The sequence below is a fragment of the Pteropus medius genome, unplaced genomic scaffold (genome assembly GCF_902729225.1).
Source record: "Pteropus medius unplaced genomic scaffold, Ma_sr-lr_union100, whole genome shotgun sequence".
NCBI lineage: Eukaryota > Metazoa > Chordata > Mammalia > Chiroptera > Pteropodidae > Pteropus > Pteropus medius.
In genome coordinates, this window is record NW_024349803.1 from 12,911,563 (window position 1) to 12,933,297 (window position 21,735).

At 33.7% G+C, this 21,735-nt stretch overlaps 1 protein-coding gene across 2 annotated transcripts in view; it reads left to right on the top strand.

Moving 5' to 3' along the window:
• RASA2 (RAS p21 protein activator 2) overlaps positions 1-21,735 on the top strand; it is a 94,839-nt gene that overhangs the window by 56,649 nt on the left and 16,455 nt on the right. For both annotated transcript variants that reach the window (XM_039837335.1, XM_039837336.1), the window contains exons 6-15: positions 909-992; positions 2,608-2,680; positions 5,858-5,934; positions 6,899-7,000; positions 13,543-13,699; positions 13,995-14,143; positions 14,806-14,920; positions 15,351-15,425; positions 16,082-16,205; positions 18,417-18,523. In XM_039837335.1, the coding sequence (XP_039693269.1) occupies positions 909-992; positions 2,608-2,680; positions 5,858-5,934; positions 6,899-7,000; positions 13,543-13,699; positions 13,995-14,143; positions 14,806-14,920; positions 15,351-15,425; positions 16,082-16,205; positions 18,417-18,523 (1,063 nt within the window). The remainder of the gene's footprint in view (positions 1-908; positions 993-2,607; positions 2,681-5,857; positions 5,935-6,898; positions 7,001-13,542; positions 13,700-13,994; positions 14,144-14,805; positions 14,921-15,350; positions 15,426-16,081; positions 16,206-18,416; positions 18,524-21,735) is intronic.

The window sequence follows — 21,735 nt, forward strand, 5'->3', positions numbered from 1 at the left end:
TTCGTTTCAGAAGTTTGATTTTTGATACCCAATTTAATAGAAATGAGTCATATTATCATTTTTTTCTTCACTCGGCAGCATACCATTTGCACTTCACCCACATATATGATCTGTGGGTTGTGGAGAGAAATGAGGATGTTACTCAGTAGCCCACATCTTTCAACAAAGAATACTTGTTAGCAACACTCATGAGCTTCTCTTAGGCATTAGGAAATGCAGACCCCAGATGTAAACTAAATTCATGAATTCAATGATATTTAGTGAGAAATTTTGAAAAGTACATCATTAAGTCAGATTCTGTGTTCTTTGTAAATAACAACGACTGTTACTATGGAGTGGCTTAGATGCCTTGGTTTTTATTGTCTGAAACGTTTTCTACAGAATGATGCAGGAGCTGTTACTGAGAACAGAATAAAAGTCTACCAAATTGTATGAGACTTGCCCTCTAGATATGAATCAGATTTTAAGTGGAAACCACAGTTATTTCCTTGTTTCTCATTCATGCTTTAGCAGAGGATGTGATGCCATAGATCTGGCTTAGTTTTGTAGTTTCTCATTTAAGGTTCACACCGCTTTCTTTTCCCTTTTAGAAGCCACAGCAATTTTAATGTATTGTCAAACCACAAAATGTACCTTGTTGGATATTTAGTTGGGGGATGTGTATTAAATATTACTTGGTAGTCTCAGTACAGATCGTGCCATTCTAGTTTAGTCCTATTTTGGAAATACAGCATAAATAAATAAATGCATACAAACATATATTCAGGGTAAGTGGTACATAGGCATACAACTGCAGAGAGAAATGTGGAAAACAATTTTAACCCTTTAATATATTAATTTGTATTAAAGATAATGTTTTATGTTATTTAACTTAAACATCATGTTAATTTTCTTTTATTCTTCCTTAGCATCAAGGCATGCCATGGGTTGCCTCTTATAAATGGACAGAGCTGTGACCCTTATGCAACAGTTTCTCTAGTGGGCCCTTCTAGGTAATGTTTATTACATTATTACTAGATTTTTAAGTTTTAAAGGTCGATATAAGAATTACAAAATTAAGGTTCTAAGAGGAAATGCTATATAGCTATTTGTGACACAAAGTAATGAATGCTTTGAAAGAAAAATCTTTAGCGTTCTGTTACACACTTGCAAACAAGGGAGTCCTGTTTTTGTAGAAAGAAAATGGATGCCATTTCAAGTCTGCCAGACTGATAGGCTATTGGGAGCAACATCAGTATTATAGTAGTTAAATGTACTTTAAAACATAAACATGATCATAGTCATTCTTCATCAGCCTTCCTACTTGTAAATGTCTTAGATTTTATGCAGATAAAATCCTGAATTAATAAATGCTAGCTCAGAATAAAGCAGTTGCCATATTTTTATCTGGAAAGCAGCTCATGACTAAAAATGCCTTTTCTACTCATGGCATCTGTGCTCTTACAGAGAGAATTCTGAGCTGTAGACAAACTGCTGAAATACCAGAACGTGGTGAAGTACACCATATCATGGATTTAAATTACTCAGGATAATTTACGGAAAAACTAAAAGCACTTTGTAATATTTTAAAACTTTATTATGATTTTTTTCCAGAGCTAAACTAGTCTAAAATTTGTCTACAACTTGAAGGTTTAGAATGAGGAAACAAAAAGTACAAAAAGTACAGTATTCTCTCTACACAAACACAACATGCACAAACCCACATTCCTTTCCAACCCAAGGCTCTCTTATTTTTTAGAAAATCACCAGTAGGTTACTTCGAAAAATGAATTTGTACATATGTATATAAAATACATAGCATATGTCGGATACTTATTGGGTGCTAAAGTAATAGTATGCTATTATTAGAAATGGTTTTAAATTTAAAAGGAGATAACTAGTCCTATATCATGCTATCAGAGGGATTTAGTCTTGCATGTTAAAAGTATTTAACCACATGGAGCTGTTTTTATTTTTGTTTTTGTTTATAATCTGTATGTGACAGGCAAATTCTTAAGTGTAATTGTTTATCATGCAGATAGAAACTATTTGGCATGTGAATTTGTCTTTTAAAGTCACTATTGGTTTTGATATTGTGATATAGTTTTATAAGATGTTAACACTGGGGAAAGGCTGAGTGGGACTTCCCTTTCTTTGCAACCTTCTCTGAATCTATTATTATTTCAAAATAAAAAGTTTTTTGAAAAGCCACACGGTAGCTGAAGCCCAAGAGGTAAACTAAGTTAAGATCACTTTCTGTATTCTCTGGTATTTCCAGCATAGATAAAGGTACTCTGGATCTCATTGTCTTCCTTCTGCCATTTATTCCGACTTGCTTATATAAGAGAACATGTTATTAAAAACCCCTGAAGTAAGCTTGGCAGTCAGTCTAGTATAGCCGTAGAGAGAATAATATAATCTTGGCCTATATCAGATATACAAAACTATGAATTCTTTGAGTTTTTAGAGACACCTTAATTTTTCTCCCCAAGAAAAATTTAAAACTACAGCCTTCCCTGAGTCATCTCAACAGTTAAACAGAGGTCAGGCTCCCTGGTTGGAAATAGCATGTTTTATAATTGTGTACTGTTAAGTTCTACAAGGTAAAACTCTACCACATTGGAACAGGAATGACCAAAAGAAGACAAAAGTAAAGAAGAAAACAAGCAATCCGCAGTTTAATGAAATCTTTTATTTTGAGGTAACTTTTTGTTTTATATAAATATTAACATTGAATATTTAATACTGAATGCTGGTTTACTTCTTTTTTCAAACTATGGCCATAGTAATCATTTTATCAACTAATGCAGTTAAGCATTTCTCTCCTGAAAGCAGTAAAACCGTCGTGTAATGCAGTGGAGGCCCAATATATAAAACAAAGGCAGAGCTCTGATTGATTTGGAGATGGAGAGGTCTAGGGCCACACCCACTCTCCAGTCATCCTCAATATTACACCCTTCTCCATACACCCCCTCACCTGTCCAGCCCCTTACCCACCCACCTGATACACAGTGGCCACAGGACTCTTCTGCAGAGTATTGTTTAAACACCACTAGTGAAGTAAGTATGAGAATCACTTAGTAGATCTGAGTTCTAGTGTCAGTTGACTTTGAACAATCACTGAATTTGAGACTCCAGTTTCTTCTCTTATGAAAAGATAATTTTGTAAGAGAAAATAATAGCAGCCCTACCTAACGGATAGAGTTTATGAGGCCCAAATGTGAGAATACTTTGAGACTGTAAAGTACACCCTATGGACACATGATTATTTTCATAGAAATCTTCAGCTGCCTTGAAGTTGTCCCAAATACAGTGCTTTGGAGTTCTTTACTGTGGAGCAGTTCTTAAATTTGTTAAATCTTTTTTTGATATTATTTGAAAACTATAGGAAAAAAATCAAAATAAGTCAAACTATTCTAAAAAATTGTGTTCTAACTGTAGAACATGTTGCAGTTGAGATTAATGTATAGGGAAGATTAAAAAAAAAAGATTTATATTTGTGCTTTTTCTTCTTTTGTGTATGTTTTTCTTGGTATTTCAAAGTGGATAGAGGGAGGCATATCTAGCCTTTCCTGGTTCTGTACTTAAATAAAGGAACACAGGTTGAAGAGAATGCTAAAATTGAAGTAGGAAGAATTGTGCGGGTGGAGGCAAGAGAGAAGGAAAAGCAAAAGAAAATGCAGCAATGTGAGACTTTTCCATTACCTAGCTAGGGACTTAGTTCAGTTGTTCTGTGTTTGTTAATGGCTGTACATCTAGCTTGGAGAAAACAAGGAAGGCACAACTCAAGGCCTGACCTGCTTGCAGTATCCAAGCGTACCTATTAGGCCTTGGAATATTCATTCAAAAGGCACTTTGTTGAGCTGATTATAAAAGGTTCAATCTCTGTCCCCTAGTAGAGCAAGAGACACAGAGCATGCACGTGCATGCATACACACAGCAGTAAAATGCAGTGATATTGGGGGCGTTAGATCAGCTTGGCTCCAGCCGAGTTAAGTCAGAGAAAAAAGAGTTTTAGAGAAAAGGAACATTTTGAGCAGAGACTGAGAAAGAAGAGCAGAAAATTATCTTCAAAGAATAGCAAGTATGATTTAACTGGAAGATTTATGTAAAGGAATAATGGGAACTAAGCTTAAAAAGATAGAGTAGGACCAACAAATGAAAGGCTTTGAGTGCCTGACTGAGATACTTAAGTATTAGCCATTGAATGTTTTGAGCCCAGAAGTGGATAAGAATGATTGTTTTGGAAAGAATTAACTATGATCTGTGGGCCAAATGATTGAGAGAGAACAGAGATCAAGAGACTGTTGTAGTTTAGCTGTTGAGGAAAAAAAAGTGGGAGGGAAGAGAAAGGGGGTCTGATTTAAGAGTAAGGGACAAATGAGAAAGAAACTTCAGAGGGTAAGATAATGAATTTGTTATAGAAGAAAAGACGAAAAGAGGAGTCAAATGTTATCCTTCGTGGTTTCAAATTTGGAAAAAAAGAAAAGTGAAAAAGAAGGAAAAAATAAGTGGTTCGTTTTGGGGCATAATGAGCTTGAGGTCTGACATGTAAAACTCGCCAATAGGCAGTTCATGCCTGAAACTGAAGATGGGTGATGGTTGCATCTAAAGACTCAAGATGTGTTTACAGAGCTAGGAGAGCCAAGGGAGTAGAGGTGAAGGAGAAAAGTGAAGAAGCTCAGTTCTGCCACTTAGTAGGTATTCAGCTTTGAGCATGTCTCAATTTCTGTACTTTAGCTTCCTCATTTTTGAAATGAGGATAATAAATCTAACGTGGCCTGCTTCAAAGCAGTGATCTGATGAACAAAGGAGATAATGGATGTGAAAGCACTTTGTAAACTGTGCAGCACTGTGCAGTCCCTTAGAGCAAAATAAAAAATAAAACCTCGTAGAAAACCTATATCTATAGGTTCTATGGAAAGAGGTACCAAAGGAAGAAGCAAAGAGAGCAGAAGGTTGCCAGAATAGTGCGTAGGCACACTCTAAGAAGAGAGTGTTTCTGGGAGAAGAGGTATAGTTGTATGATCACTCATTCAGATAGAGGGGTCAGTGAAGGTGGGAACTAAGAATTGATCATCAGACTTGGCGATGAAAAGTAGGATTTTAGGCGGATGACCTGTGAGGGAGCCAGATCATGAGGAGTTACTGTAGTGAGTGAGTGGGTGGTGAGGAAGTGAAGGCTGTTAAGGATGGATTACAGTTTTGAGATATTTGTCTGTGAAAGGAAAGAGGAAGACTGTAGTTTAAAGGGAGAATTTTTCTTAGACTTAGTGAGGCGAAAAGCTGGTAAAGAAAGCAGTAATTAAATCAAGTGCTTGCTGCATACTATGTGTGCGTGGAGTCTTAGAAAAGATGATCATATCATCTTGTTAGAAGAGAATGAGAAAACTCATTAAGTGGAAGGGCGTCTGTGAGAATGAACATGTTCAGGTGGATGGTAGTTGAGGAAGTTCCTGCCAATGGCCTTGATATTTTCAGTAAAAATGTGAGAAGGAAGTGTAAGAGTGGCATTGGTATCTAGAGAAATACGGGAAAGTCTTCAAACAGTTCTAAGCATGTGCAGGTTCACTGAAATACAACACTTTTACCCTTTGAGTCACCACCAGATTACAGATGAGCTAGAGAGTCTAATGTTGCTTTATGTTGAGTTGATAAGGAAGGGCATAGAGACAGGGTTGGGTTGTATTTTATATTTTTATACTACCTTGTTCTTACCTCCCTGCTACTTCTGTAGCCGCTTTTGGGTAAAATATTACGTAGGCATTTTCCTCTGTTTGTAATAAAACACAGTTGAACATTTTAGGGATGGTAGTTTAAGTTCATGTAGGAAGAAGATATTTGAAAAAATTTTTTTACTAAAATGTTTTGTTTACAGGTAACCAGATCCAGTAGTTACACCAGAAAATCCCAGTTCCAGGTAGAAGAGGAGGACATTGAAAAGCTAGAAATTAGGTATGCATCTTGGAGTTTTACAAAATTACCTTTTTCTGTGCCAAAAGAAAATCCGAAAATTAACTGGAAAACATGAATTAAGCTTAATAGAATTTTCTTCAGCAAGTTGGTTGATGAAATTTAGAGGAACATGCATCTAATTTAAATCCAAATTATCTTCAGAATCTGATTTCTCTACAGAAATAGTCAAGGTATATTTATTTTATAAACAATGATGAACTAATTTTCACCAATTTTATGTTTTTAATTTCCCCCCCAGTTTAATTGCTTCTTAAATTTCTGAATCATAGCCTAATGGATACAAAGAATATATAGAAAAGTAATTATATATTAGCCAATTTAGAAATAATTTTTTTATTCTTCTTAACATATCTGCTGTCTAACAGAAATTTCAGTGAGGTAAGAAGTCTCGTAAGATAATTCAACAGGTGCATGTGTTTGAAGTTTGTGCAGTTTCCTAGGTCTTAAATATCTATGCTATTTGGGAGGGGAAAGGTTTTGTAAATGCATGTATAGCTGTGGTGTTAACAGTGTGTTCATCTAAAGGATGTATTAATCACATGTTTGTAATGATCAGGTAATGTATTTTTCTAAGTTACCTGTCTTTGCATATTAACTGCTTCTAATTGAGAAAGAAACTAGTCTTGGATTGGTTTCTTTTCTCAGATTCAACAAAGTAATTCTATAGTTCTTATTGCCAGAGGTTAAAATAAAGCCTAAACTTTGAAACTAAGAAACTTAACTGCTTTCTTTTAGACTATTTAAAATAGCTACTTTCTGTGCTTATCAACAAAAGCTACTGCAGTATTTTGCTTAGTTTAGATAGTGAGATACATGATAATGCTAACATCTCTTTTAAGCATGTAAAAATAATGCTATAATACAAATCAATTTGAAGCTACTTGGTGCTGTGTGTTTTCTTAAACATTGTGTGCAAGAAATAAAGCCAATTTAAAATTTTTAGGATCGACTTGTGGAACAACGGAAACCTGGTCCAGGATATTTTTCTAGGTGAGATTAAGGTTCCTGTGAACGTGTTAAGAAATGATTCCTCTCATCAAGCCTGGTAAGAAGACAAACATTCTAATGTACTCCCTTGCATACTGTATGTGCAAATAAATGCTTACTATAAACACACTTTAAACTAGTAGTGGAATAAGCCAAAAGTCATTAATTGATATAGTCATTAATTTATTGTTGCAGAAACATAAATACATTAATAGTTTTATGACTTGACCTATGGTACTGGGACAAAAGAACTGAATTATCTAGGAATATTTTCTGTTCAAAAACTAAATCCTGTCTGTAAGGAGAAAATGGAAAACATTTAAAATGTTACATAAGAGATTCCCATGGCAGAAGATGCTTGTTCACAAATCAACATCTGCAGTTCAGAAGCTTTATTAATGGTTTTAGGAACTGTGGATGTTTGAAGGCAGAGGGTTTATTGTAGGAAATTAGCTGTTTACAGTATCTAACTAGTGATTTTTCCTTCACTACACCCCACTGAAATGCACTATGGATGGCCCTGGTGTTATTTTCTAAATGTCGAGGGTTTACGTTGTTGAACTGATTCAATTAATGCACTTTTCAGAAGCTTTGGTGGCTCAAGAATGGTTACAACGTTATTTTACCGTTTATGATTCTTAACAGTGACAAACATATTAAATTAAATTTAATGTTCAGACATTAAATTGATATTAGTTTCCTTAGCAGAATCAGTGCGAAGCTTTTGTTTTTTCTGTCTACAGCACTTAAAAGCTTGTATATCCTGTCCCTTCCAGTAGGTTGCCCCACAGCCCTCATGCTAGACGGGTTTCAACTGAGTATGAAAAGAATATGCCTTTCTCATTTGCTAAGTTTTAAGGCCCACTTTTTAGAACTCAGTTTCAGTTGCCATGAAGAGGAATTTGAAACTGAGTGTTTAGATGTCTCTTACTGTGGTCACCAACCTCATTTGTCTTTAAAAGAGCCTGCCTCTCTTGATTGGCCATCAGACATTTGTCACTCTGGAGTCTGTTGTCCTCGAGCAGTTATCTCTTGAAAAGACTGATTTTAAACTCAAAATTTTTATTTTTACCTCTTGCTAATGCAGATCTAAGATTTATTGGTCTTTATGGTGGCATTTTGTATGTTATAATTTCTGAAATGCATCCACAAAGGGGCAAAATTAAACTTAGTCCCTCTAAAAATTTGGTAAAATTTGAGGCCTGTCACCACCACCACCACCCCCTCACCCTACGTGTCTTCTTCCACCTTTCATAAAGTAACATACATTTAAAATGAAAATTTCCGTTTTTTAAGTCTTTAAAATTATATGCCTACTTAGTATAAAATAAAAAGTTAGTTGTTTTGCCTCCCAGAGCCCCTCAAAGTAAACACGAAATGTGCCACATAGCCTGTCCTCCAAATTTGGCAAAATTTTGTCCAGCTACCTTGGCAGGATGTAAGAACACTAACAAATAGAAATTCATTTTACTCCTATAGTGGTTTTTTGTTTTTGTTTTTGTTTTTGTTTTTTTGCCAATAGTATTTTAAAATAGTTTAACATGCCAGAAGTGTTAGTGCTAAAATTTATCCACCATGAAATAGATACATCTGCTAATTCGTTTCCATTTCTTTAGATGTAAAGAATTATAGAAATGTGAATGCCATTTCCTTGTAATTTGAAATTAAACTCTTAGCCTCCTTCGTCAATTGTAGAGCTGTAGCATCCCCTTGTGGAATTGATGGTAACTGCGTGAACACTCCAGAAAAGCTTTGTTTACCTTCAAAATTTCAAGCAGATATTCTTTCTAATCTTGATATTAGGAAAGAGAATAATTATTAGTAATGCAATCTTATTGTTTTAAAAGCTTCAGTTTGCTTTTTCATATAATTTCTACTTAGTATTTGTTTATTATAATCCTTTTCTGAAAACTGATTTTTGGTGGTTCAAATTTTTCTTTTTATTTTCTCATTAAACATGATTCAATCATTTTCCCATTCCTTTCTTCGCTCTTCAGTTCCTTAGTAATCATGCATGTTATTTATTCTGAAATTTCTGTCAAATGTTAGGATTAGCTTATTAGTATTGGTAATTAGCCACCTTTAACTTGAACCTATGTAGATAATAGAATTTTATTGATTTTAAAAAAATAATTAATATACTTAATGGTGCAAAGTTCAGAAGTTAAAATCTGTCACCTACCTCTGTCCCCTAGCTACTCAGTTTCCTTCTTCTGAGGCAGCCATTGTTTTGAGTTTTTGGAAATATTTTATGTATATATAGGCAAATACGTATATATCCTTCTTTCTCCTTCTTTACACAAATGGACATACACTGTATCCTGCTCTGCATCTTGCTTTTTTCACTTAGCAATTTAGTAGAGAATCTCAATAAATATTTGTTGTCTCTTGAGAGTAGTTAAGAATATGGACTCTGGAACCAAATTGCCTTGGTTCAAATCTCATCTCTGCTATTAACTGTGTGACCTTGGACAAGTTACTCTACCTGTTTGCCTTTGATTTCTTTGGCTATGAAATTGGGGAAATACAAATAGTACCTGCCTCCCAAAGTTCTTAGAAGATGAAATGAGTTCTCACAAAGTAAGCCACAAATGCTATCATTATAGTTACTACTGCTGTCAGCACCATTATTCCACATTGATACATAAAGAAATTCTGCATCCTTTTTTTCTCACCAGTATTCCATTGTTTGGAAGAAAAAGAACCTTACAGATAATCTAGTTCAGTCACATTTTATCAGTTATCTCAATGGTAGAGAACTTAATATGAAGAAAACCTTTGTGTGATTATACAGATTGGTACAATAATTTCCCCCCCCCAAATAATCCGTGTTGTAAAAATGTACATTAAGAAAATAGATGTAAATATCTTTTGATGTTGTAATTTTTAAGACTGTGAAAGTAAGATTTAAATAGTAAATGGACAAATGAATGGGGGTTTTTCTAACATAAGTACTTTATACATATTTCAGACTAGGTTAATATTTTAATTGAGATGAGTTGGTTTCCTAGTTTGCCATTTTTGACACTTAATCTTTAATCTCTTATCTTTAGCAAAAATTCATTACTAAATTTATCTGTAAATTGGTTCCATAATGGTTATCTTTATGGAACCCGAAATAACATGCAAGTATTAGTATAGCTGCCTCTGAGCAGTTATTTTCCAGCTTATGTAGCATTATGAACAACCAATTGTAGTTTTTGCCTGCCTACTTTAATTTCAGTTATACAGACTTTGTGGTTAAAATTTTCAGATGATTTTTTTTTTGTTTTTTTGTTTTTTGTTTTTTTTTTTGTTTTTTCCTATCAAAGGGCTATCAAAAGTACTGATTCTTGAGAGCATAAGGATTACTCTTATGCTTCTCTAATTGTGAGTGAAAGAAATGTGTAGAGCACCTGCCACTTTCAGTTAATAACTTCTCTTTATTTCTTGTTTCTTATTTTTTCAAACTAAAACACTTCATTCGAAAAATAAAATATATTTGAGATTTTTTTCATCCAATTCATACAAGATTCCTTATGTAGTAACAATTGTGTGTATATGTGTTATATAAATAACATTTACATTGCATTTACTGTGTACCAGGTGCTAGTCTAAGTGCTTTATTTATATAATCTTTTTAGAGTTGTTATAAGTATTAAATCAGATATTTTTATTACCGTTTCTTTAACAGGTAAGAAAAAAAGCACAGAAAGGGTGAGCAGTTTGCCCAACGTCACACAGCTGGCATTTGAACCAAACTTTCTGACTTCAAAGTTTGTGATCTTAACCAATGTGCTATAATAAATTTGTGTTTTGACATATATATTTATGAATATGTTCAAAACTCAAAAATGTTTTAAGCTGTCAGAAAAGATTTGAGTTCCTTTTACCTATAAAATATTATTTAAAAAAAATTGAAGTGGTCCCTATTTATTAAAAAAATGATCTTTTCAAGGAGTGGGTAGGAGGCCAATGATATATTTTGAAATTTTGTATTTTTTTTCCAAGTACAAACAAACAAATGAGATATTTTGTCCAGAGGGATTTCTTAGCCTGCCAAAGAAACTCAAGGAGACAAGCTTAAAAGGTGTAGCAAAACAAGACCTTCTGGAGTGCTCGAGCATCCTAAAGCAGTGTATGCATAAAAATTAATAACTAGCATAGCACTACCCTAATCCTTCTGCAAAGAACATGCCATGTTAGGATCGTAGACCTATTTTGCTGGTACTTTGTGTTTTTATGAGAGAAACAGAGGAATAAAACATACTCTCTCTTACAGTAATTTGCAGGTAAAGGAATTAAAGTTGCCCTCTGAGTAAAATTCCTATAGAACAAACCAAAACAGGTTCTGAACTCTGACCAGAATATGGGGACACTGTTTAAGATAGGTAGGTTCAGTGTCAGGGAAGCAGAACCAGGTTGTAACTGTAATACAATTTTATTTTAACCATGTATGGAAAACACTAGTTGAAATAGAATGGGAAAATTAGAACAATTAAAAAAAAAAAATCCCCAAAAGGCAAACATTGGTGGGTACTGCCCATTTGAGCACAGTCAAGGAGAAAAAGGGAATCCTGCTCTAGAGGCATTATTATATCCTCAGCAAAACAATTAGCTGGGAAATTCTAAGATTCCTTAAATCTCTGTGTTGTATCTGTGTACTTACCACGGAACCTTCTGGCAATTTGGCTTTTCAGATAGCTTACCAACAGGTTAAAATATGTATTAAACAGATTTTAAAAATTATGTTAACAGGTAAAAAAGGTGTATCAGTTGAAGTGAGGGATATAGATGAAAATACCATGGGAAATGGTGATAATTGCTGAGGCTGAGTAATAAGTGCATGGGGGTGATGGTGAGAAGGTTTGTTTTCAATATCACTCTTCTCCCTACTTTTGTGAATGAACATTTCCATAATAAAATATATTGGTCCCAAAAAAGTACAGGTATTTTTGCTACTTGACTCTTGTATTTCTTTTCATAAATGGAGTAATCGACTCTCTACTTTAAATATATCAGTCTCCGCTCAGTCATTGCAATTCAGGTCACTTTTAGAAGCTGATAAAACTGGGTTTTTGAATTTGCAAGGCTACAGAACATACACCAGACTGTGGGAAATGCCCCCAAGTAATGCCCTTGTCCGGGTGCCTGATGGTCAGCCAGCTATGCTTCCCTTAGAGGTGCTTTTGAGTCACCTTTGCCGATAGGCTTATTTGCAATTATTTCTTTAAGTAATCTGTATAAATCATTATTTCTCAAATCAGAGAGTAGACATTCTGAAGGTTGGTCTTCCAAGATAGGAATTCTTCTTTTGTGGGTAGTGATTTAATTTCCGAATAATATCTTCTCCTTGTATTACCATCCCCTCATCTTTTATATTTTGCTTGGTTGATTCTCTAATTTTAATTTATGTTTTTAATCCTATCATTCTCAAAGCTAATTAATAAATATTTTATTAAACCCTTCTATTTTTAAACAAGATAGTCTTCTATTGGGGAGGCCATAAGTGCGAAATGTCAAAAGTAAATATCCAAACTACTGGCTTCATAAAAAAAAATTTCAGCTAATAAGTAAAGGAGGAATGATAGAATTATAAAATTGTCATTTCGCAGCCTGCGATAATTAGTGACACTAGGCAGTGATCATCAATGACTGCTAATATCACAAAGAGAGGAACAATCAGACATTAGTGCCTCTTGGTGGAACCACGCAACACTATCAGTAAAATGTTCTTGGCAGAATATCAAATCTAATCTCACCAAGCTTCTAGATCTAACTGCTAAAATACAGAAATATAGAGGGGACAAAATAACGTTAAATGACATCATGGAGACAGAGTTAAGAGAACCTCAAATGTGGAAAATTTTGTTAAGACAAACTACTACCCGATTTCTTAGAGGATAGAGGGAATCCATAGATTAAAAGAAACTTATCAACTTATTACAATCTCTGGGCCTTGGATTTGAACAAAATGTAGAAAACTTTATGATAAGTTTGGAAGACCTTGAATACTGACTAGCTAATGATGGTTTTTTAAAGTTTTCTATATATATAGTTATATAATTATATGTACTGAAATACAGATGAAATTTAAAAACACCTGGAAATTGCTTTAAAATAATACATTAGTGGGATGAGAGGAGTCAGTGGAGGTATGGCTGAAACAAGAATAGCAAGTTCAAATTTTTACATATAGGATTTATTTTAAAACAAACTCATATCTTTTTGCATAGTATGTCTATTTCAACTAAATGGATATTTCTTAGTTGGTAAAAAAATATTTTTGGTAATACATTGGATTTTAAATGTTTTAGTTTTTATTCGTTTTTCTAAACCTGCATGCTAATCAAACTCTTATTCAACCCCTTTGAGGTCTTAATTTTCGTATTAGCTATACTTATGATTTCCTGGATAAAAATCTATTTATAGCTTTCTTGTTCAAGATACAACTATTAATCTGAAGGTAATAGTCTGCTATTTATGAAGCATCCTAACCTTAACCTTAAATATTAAGTTGACTTTTTGGTTGGTTTGTTTGTTTTTTTTCTTATTGCTTAGCTGTTTACTCACCTCACTAGCTTGAATGCTCAATACCATCACATGGTATTTTTACTTTAGGTATTTGCTACAACCAAGAGACAATGGAAACAAATCATCTAAAACTGATGACCTTGGGTCTCTTCGATTAAATATATGTTATACAGAAGACTATGTGCTTCCTTCAGAGTACTATGGTCCTTTGAAAACTTTGCTGCTAAAATCACCAGATGTTCAGGTACTTTAAAAATTTTAAGTGTATGATTTAATATAAAAAGGCTAAAAGAATTCTGTAAGTGATAAGGAAAAGATTTCAGGGCATCAAGCTTTATTAAAACAGTAATATACATATATAGTATGTGTGTATGCATATTTAATTTATCTGAACCTCAGTACTATGATTCCAATATGTACTCCAGATTTCATCTCCGATAGTTAACGAACGTATTTGAATTATTTTTACAGGCTAATGATTGAACATTTAATCGTATTTCCTTAATTTTGTGCTTGTTTTCTGCCTTTGTGTATTCTAGCCAGTATCTGCCTCAGCTGCTTACATTTTGGGTGAAATGTGTCGAGATAAAAATGATGCTGTTTTGCCCCTTGTACGACTGCTGCTGCACCATGATAAACTTGTTCCTTTTGCCACTGCAGTGGCTGAATTAGACTTGAAGGATACACAGTAAGAGTTATATTAAGTATTAATTATGTGTTGTTGAATTTGGCCCTTCGTTTGTCACATTGTTTTTGTAATCTTAGTTCTTTTGTATTGACTAGCCTTACTGTAGCATAGTCTGGAAAGGACTGCTTAACATATAATAAAAGGTAGCTCTTTAAGTTAGCAAACAGTTTCCACCAACTGTAAAATTAACAGTTAATGACAGTTTTTTTGTTTTTGTTTTAACTCAGTGGCACAATTTCCTGTTACTAGTCTTTGCTGCTGCTTATAATGATTCACATGTCACAAAGAAAATACTACATCAGAAATTCCTTTTTCCGTACCCATTATGTAGCACCCTTATATGCCACAGGTGTGACATTATAAAAAGCAGTCGGGTGGCTTCCCATTTCTGTCATAGTATATAACACTGGTGTTTTACACGCACACACATACACACATTACACATTTGCAGTTCATAAATTTGAATTGCTTTTTTTCTTAACTTACTTTTATATTTTCAGTGAGTTTTTGTAAGTTTGAAAATCCTAATGGCAGCAAACTTTTAAACGGAGGGTAAAAATTACTAAAATTTTTTATATGACCAAGTCAGATATCTCATATTACTGATTTCAAAGCCTTTGTTTACTACACTTGGTTTCACCTTATTTCTATTTGTATTTCAGAGATGCAAACACAATTTTTAGGGGAAATTCCTTGGCTACCCGATGTCTGGATGAAATGATGAAAATAGTGGGAGGGCACTACCTGAAAGTAACATTAAAACCTATTCTGGATGAGGTATGGAATATTGGTACTCTGATAATAATAATTTGTGTGTCCTTATTATAGCATCTCTTTCATCCAGTGATCTGTTGATGGGAATGATATATCGATTCATGTATTGCTGAAAGAATAAGACTGAACACTTTAAAATTAGAATAAATTATTTACTGTTTCATCAATGGATTATTTTACTCAAAGGGCACATTGTAGTATAATCTACATAATTATTTCTTTGTTATTGGATTTCTGTTTTAGCTAGAGTTTCAGATATATGAGAAACTTTTTTTTTATACAATGCTTTGGGAGTATTGTATACATTATCTCTGGATGGAAGTTTTAAACTTTGTTATAGTTTTAATTTTTATAATTATCAGAAAAATAATATTTTCATTTTGCCAAATTATTTTAAGAAGAGCATTAAATGAAAAAGTAATCTATTTTCCAGATATGTGAATCATCAAAATCCTGTGAAATTGATCCTATTAAATTAAAAGAGGGAGATAATGTAGAAAATAATAAGGTAAGTCCTTATTATCTTTATAACTGCATTAAAATTGGCCTTACAGGTATACCTGTGTCCCACTTATGCTGTAGTACTGCTCTAAGGAGGGAAGCAGTGCCTTTTTTTCTTTGCATGGTACCATTAGCAGCATTTCCTGTGTCTCCTTTTTAGAGTGTTATCTCCCCATCAGGTTTCACTTTTTTTTGTTTGTTTTGTTTTTGTTTTTGACACTCCCTTTTGGCTCTGGTAAACAATAGTGAAGTAAGGCTATATCTAGTTGCATCCCTATTCTGGTCAGTCTTTTAGGTTCAAACTGATCAGGCTAAGTAAGTAGCACAATGACTTGGTCAGCCAGTACTTACAGTTGCCTCTGGGAAAATGATGACTGTGTTAAAGTCACAAGTGTTCATTACAATAGATAATTGCTGCTTCTTGTGCCATTTATTTCATTTATTCACCTATGATATCTAGCTGTTATAAATCTATCTAATTTATTAAATGAGGTCAGATGTAAATTGTCCTTTAGCTGAATGAGTTTAGAGAAGGGAAGCAGAGCTTTAGAATATTAGATAGTGACTGCCTAATAGATGTCATTTCATTGCATTTGTTTCCAGGAAGACTGTTGAAGATGCGTAAAAGTCGAAATCTTAATGTTTACCTTTTAAATCCTACAGGAGAATCTGCGCTACTATGTAGACAAGTTATTCAGTACAATTATAAAATCGAGTATGAGCTGCCCCACTGTAATGTGTGATATCTTTTATTCTCTAAGGCAAATGGCTGCTCAAAGATTTCCTAGTAAGTTCTTTGTGTCACTAAAACATGACATTTCTTTTTCAATATTTTTTTTTTGTAGATTTACTGTGTATTTGATTTATGTGAAATGTTTACTGTCTGTAGGTATAGTCTTATTTAGTTTTTCAAAATAGATTTAGCTTTTCTATGAAACATTTGATTTAATTTTCTTATAATCGCAAAACATTCTATTTTATTTCAATAAAATGACAACTTTATACAAAGAGCAAATCAAAATCACCATTATTTTTTGAGAAAGGTGAAATTTAGAACTGTAACATTTATAAATAAACATTTATACCAGGTGCTTATGAGATTGTTAAATATAATAAACAAAAACACCTTTGTTATTTGTACCAACTCCCTTTTCCATTTGCATGCATTCAAATAGAATTTTTAGTTTCATAAAACTGATTAGATTTGACAGTTTGAGGATGATAAGGTTTTGGTGGTGATAGGTTTTTACAGAGATGGTTTTAGATGTTAGAAACATCTCTGTTGTAGTATACATAGAATTTTGAAATGTGTATGTCAGTAACTGGTGTGCTTTAATTTTGTAAGAGCAGCTACATTAAGGCTTTGCTTAGAAACATTTCATAAATTAAGAGTTGGCTATCTCTGATTGTCGGTGCTTGAAATTATTCTAATTACACGCATCTCTGATGAGTAAATAAACTTGCTATAGCTGTCGTTCCAGATCTGCCTGTAATGAAGTGAGGGTGAAGAAGTAAGGCAGCTACTTAAATTTTCAGTCTTATCCAGTTGTGTGAAACTGTGAGTTTATATCTGTAACCATCTGAAGAGATTTTGCTATTTTTTCGTGTTCTTTAAGTGTGTATATGTGTACACGTGTGTATTATCTGCCTCTCCACCCAATGCTAAAGTGGTGGGGCTACATAGTAGTTTTCCAGCTAACATGTAGCTAAATTTAGACCTAGATGTTTTTGCTAATTAAAATAAAGACACAAATATTTCAAATAAGTATACTAAATCTAGTCTTTGTAACAGAAATAAGGGGAGCAGAGTTAGATTATGGTAACCACATTGAATGCTTAGTGAGTGAACAGTCACAGTGCTAGCCTGTATCATCTCCTAATTTCACCTACACTGCACCACATAGAGAGTGAAGCAGGTTTAGAGAAGTTTAAGGAACTTGTCCATGGTCCATGACATTGCCAATAGGCAAGCAGGGTCTCAAACTTGGGCCAGGCCTATTCCAAAGCATGCTAGTAATCACTGTACTCTATACTACCCAGTGATCTTGGCTTTAAATATGCTTTATCTATTTAATTCTTGTTTATATAAATAATCTAAAATACAATTTACTGTTTTTTTTTTATAAATGCAAACATATCTCCTTGACTGTCTTTTTGTTGACTTAAATATTAATATGTCTTCATATCCTCAGTAGATTACAGTAATGATAGTTTTATTGTCATAAAATATTTTCATTTGTTCTAACCACCCTGAGAAGATGGGTTGGGAAGAGAGGAGGAGGCAATGAGTGGGAAGTAAGTATTATTAAAGAATTACAAATTAAATACTTGTCAGTGACTACCTACTGAGTGACTAATAAGAGGCAAACTAAATCCAGACATTCTTTCCCTCACTACCTGCTTCTCTATCATTTGATTGTTGAGTTAAGACTTGACTCCAGTCTGAAATGAAAGCTACAGGTGAATGGTCAAAGCCACAAGTTGTCACCAGTTTATCTGCATTTTTATAGGGAATATTGAAAGTTTTTTTAAAGTAAAGATTTCATTCTGATTGTTTTTATTGCATAGCCTTTGATATTATCAAGATTTTTCAGGGGAAAATTAAAACATCTTAAATTGAAAACAATATTCTATTATAAAGGGATTCATTATTAGCACTAGATAGTGCCAGATACTACTTTTATTTTGGTTGTAATTTCAGGAGTCTTTTCTTGCAGATTGAGGAAAGGAGTATTTTTCCAAATTAAAATATTTCTGAAAATCTAGCAGCTTTGCCTTTCATTTTCTTTATTATTTCTTTCAGATTTTTTTAGTCATAGAATATTTTCCTTTAATTTAGTCATAATCATTACTATCATTTCATCAACTCAGTTCTTACTAGACAAATTATATTGATCTCCTATTTAGTTTACATGTTTCTTCAATATTTTTACTTTGTCATCCTTGTTTTTTAATTCAGTGTTTTTGTGCATGACATTTCACCATTTTTTTCCTGCAGATGACCCTCATGTTCAGTATTCTGCAGTGAGCAGCTTTGTATTTCTTCGTTTCTTTGCTGTAGCCGTAGTATCACCTCATACTTTTCATTTGCGACCTCATCATCCAGTAAGTGTTGTTCTTCTCAAAGCTTTATTCCATTTTTATTTATTTTTAATAAAATAAAAAAAGATAAAATAAGCCAATTTCACTTGGCTATGTTTTCTTATACTTAAATTCACTAGATATTTTTCTTGACCATTTCAGTCTCAGAAGGCTGAAAATTCTATTTTTTGTCATTGTTAAAAGACATTACACAGAGTAATAAAATATTGATGATTATTGAAGCTTGGTGATGGGTACAAAGAAGATTCATTATGTTTTCCGTCTGCTGTTGTGTGTTTGTAAATTTCCACAATACAGAGTTTTTGTTTACTATAGGTTTAGTTTAATCTTTCAGGTATTTTTAAATCTCTAAGAAATTTGTAGAGGCTCATTTCTGAAAGGTGTAGAAACTTTTATTGAAGCGTAATTTGTCCGATATCTTTATATTTGTACTTTTTATTCACCTGAGATGGTATCGTAACTTCGAGATTTAAAACTTTTAAAAGTATATCATATTTTTGTTGTGAAATGCTGTTTAAATGGAGATCTATGCCACATAGATTTACATTTCTTAACATTGTAAAATTTATTTTTGTTGTTTATTTTCTCCTCATACAGTGTATTTCTTCTAGTTCTTTTTAACCTTTTATGTCCCAAATATTTTATAATTTTATCTCATTGCTTTCATTGCAGATTTATATAACTAATAATAATAGCCAACATTTATTTAGTGCTTACTTTTGTATTAGGCTTTATTCTAAGTACTTAGTATATTTTAACTTACTTAGTCCTTCCAGTAACCCTGTGAGGTAAATTCTGTTATCATCCTCATTTGCAGATAAGAAAATCACCATTCAGTAACTTCTCCAAGGTTAAACACATAATAAATTATGATTTGATCTCAGTTTTAGCCAGATTAAACAGGAATTCTGATTCAGTCTTACTCATCTGTGAGCCTTACCCCTGTTCCTTTCTGCCTCTTAGGCAGTCAGGTGTTGGGAGCACCTGTATTGTATTGAACATTGCGCTCAGCACTGAGGATTCAGTTATGAGGAAGACCTCCCTGCCTTTAGGAAGCTCAGTGACTAATACAGTATTGGGAGTTCCTATGGGTTTTGGAGCTAGACTAGACTCCGAAGGCCACCACTCTTGGCATTAGCCACTCCTTTAACTTAGAAAACTGAGTAAAACTGTGCTGCCCTGGCAGCAACACCCTCTTTCTTGTCAGAGGACAAATGGTCTGTGAGTAGCTGCAGCAGAGAGTGGGCCAGTGTCCTTTTGTTCACACAGTTGTCCTTTATGTGGCCATGTCACTAAAGCTGTACTGAACACGGGGGAAGCGAAAGCTTGGTAGCAGCATTCTGGACATAAACAGAACTCCTACCTCTGAGCTTGTGACCCTGTCTTGTATTCAGACTTAGATTTACATGTTCTTGTAAGAGATGTTGCAATAAAGCCCTTCTAACTACAAACTCTATTATTTAAGTCACTTTCAATCAGTATGGCAAAAGGACTGCTTCATACTGCTGTATAACTTTATTGTTTACTTTTAAGTATAACCTTATCCCTTCTTTTAAAGACCTTTTCATTCTAATTGGGGAAATAGGGCAAATTCTTAAGATACATAATCTAAAACTACATCTAAATCTAAAACCAGTACCTGGTTAGTACCAAGTAGGAAGTATAGACAATTCACATTATACAGATTGAGAGCAAGGAATGATCCCAGGATCCTTGGGGTAATGACATTGTCAAAACAGCATTAAAATTTACAGAGTTGTTAGGAAGGAGAAACAATTAAAGGTCGTTGGATTTTACATTTAGAAGTTTTTTGAATTTTGAGATGCCAGTTTTAGTAGAATAGAAGAGAAGAAAATAAGATTGCAGAATATTAAAGAATAAATAGGTGAATGTAGTTTTACCTAGGAAGCGTTTCAGAAGTGAGTCTGCCCTGCTGCTAAACACATGGGCAAATTCAGGCATGTGCACGTGTATGTACATAAACACATGAATGAAGAATTTTTAGAAACACTAATTTTAAAACATGGGTTATGTTAACATTGACTCAGTAAACCACTCTTTCCAGAAATTTCATGGTGAGGAAAAAAAAGGATCGAACCATCCTTCTCACCATGTCCCCCATTCTGTCATTGATAGCTCCTTTCAAGTCTCAGCCAAGGCAGACTTCTCTAACACATGAGTCTAAATCTCTCTCTTATGTGTGCCTGGAGCAGCACCCTGTGGCTCTTTCTGTCCTGGCATTTCTCATACCGTTTTATAATACTCATCTGTTTACTGTCTCTACATGTGGACTGTCAGTATCTTAAGAACAGGGGCTAGATTTTTTTCAAGTTTGTGTACCCTAAGCACATGGCACAGTTTCTAGCATCTACTCAGTAAATGTTTGGGAAGTGAAAGATGGTAGCGCAGAGAAGTAGCCTATCAAATGATGAGTCTGTTCCAAAATGGGAATACCAATGTATGGTTTAAATAGAGGAGAAGAAACCAACAGAAAGAACAATTGAAGAGAAAAGGGGGCCTAACTAATACCAGATCAGCATCCTGGAGGATTCAGAAAGAGAGTCTTTTTTAAAAAGTCATGGGGTAAATCTCGAGAAAAAGAATAATTCCTTCTATGAAGTATTATGGCGAATGCTGTGAAATTGTTTGTTTGTAGATCAAAAATTAATAAGGGCATTTACACATGGTTCAACCTAATATAAGAAAAATAAGATAGGATATGTGAAAGAGTCAGCATTTCAGTTGAATTTAATAAATGTTACATAGCATCTACTATGTGCCAGTGCCAGGCTGTGTGCTAGGTGCCAGATGTCTAAGGTACTGATTAGCTATGAAAAATTATGATGTCAGATGGTAGTAGGGGAAAAATTTAGAACAGCCTATATGTAGAGTATGTCAGGGCATCAACAGCAGCTAAATGTGAGGGCCATGCTGATATAAACAAATCTCTGATATGCAGAAACTATATAAAATATACTTTGTTCTCTTTTTCTAGTTCAGTGAAATAATGACGTAAAACATTGATTTTAAAACCAAATTCGAACAGAGAAGTCAGTGAAATATAGTTCAAATTCAGTTTATTAGCACATTGTTAAGATTTTTATATTATTCCAAGGCAGAGAATTGTAGGGACCTTTTATACATGGAATTCTGGATGTTCTATCTAAAATATTTTTGAATAGTCTTAATTAAGGTGCATAACTATTTCATAAGTA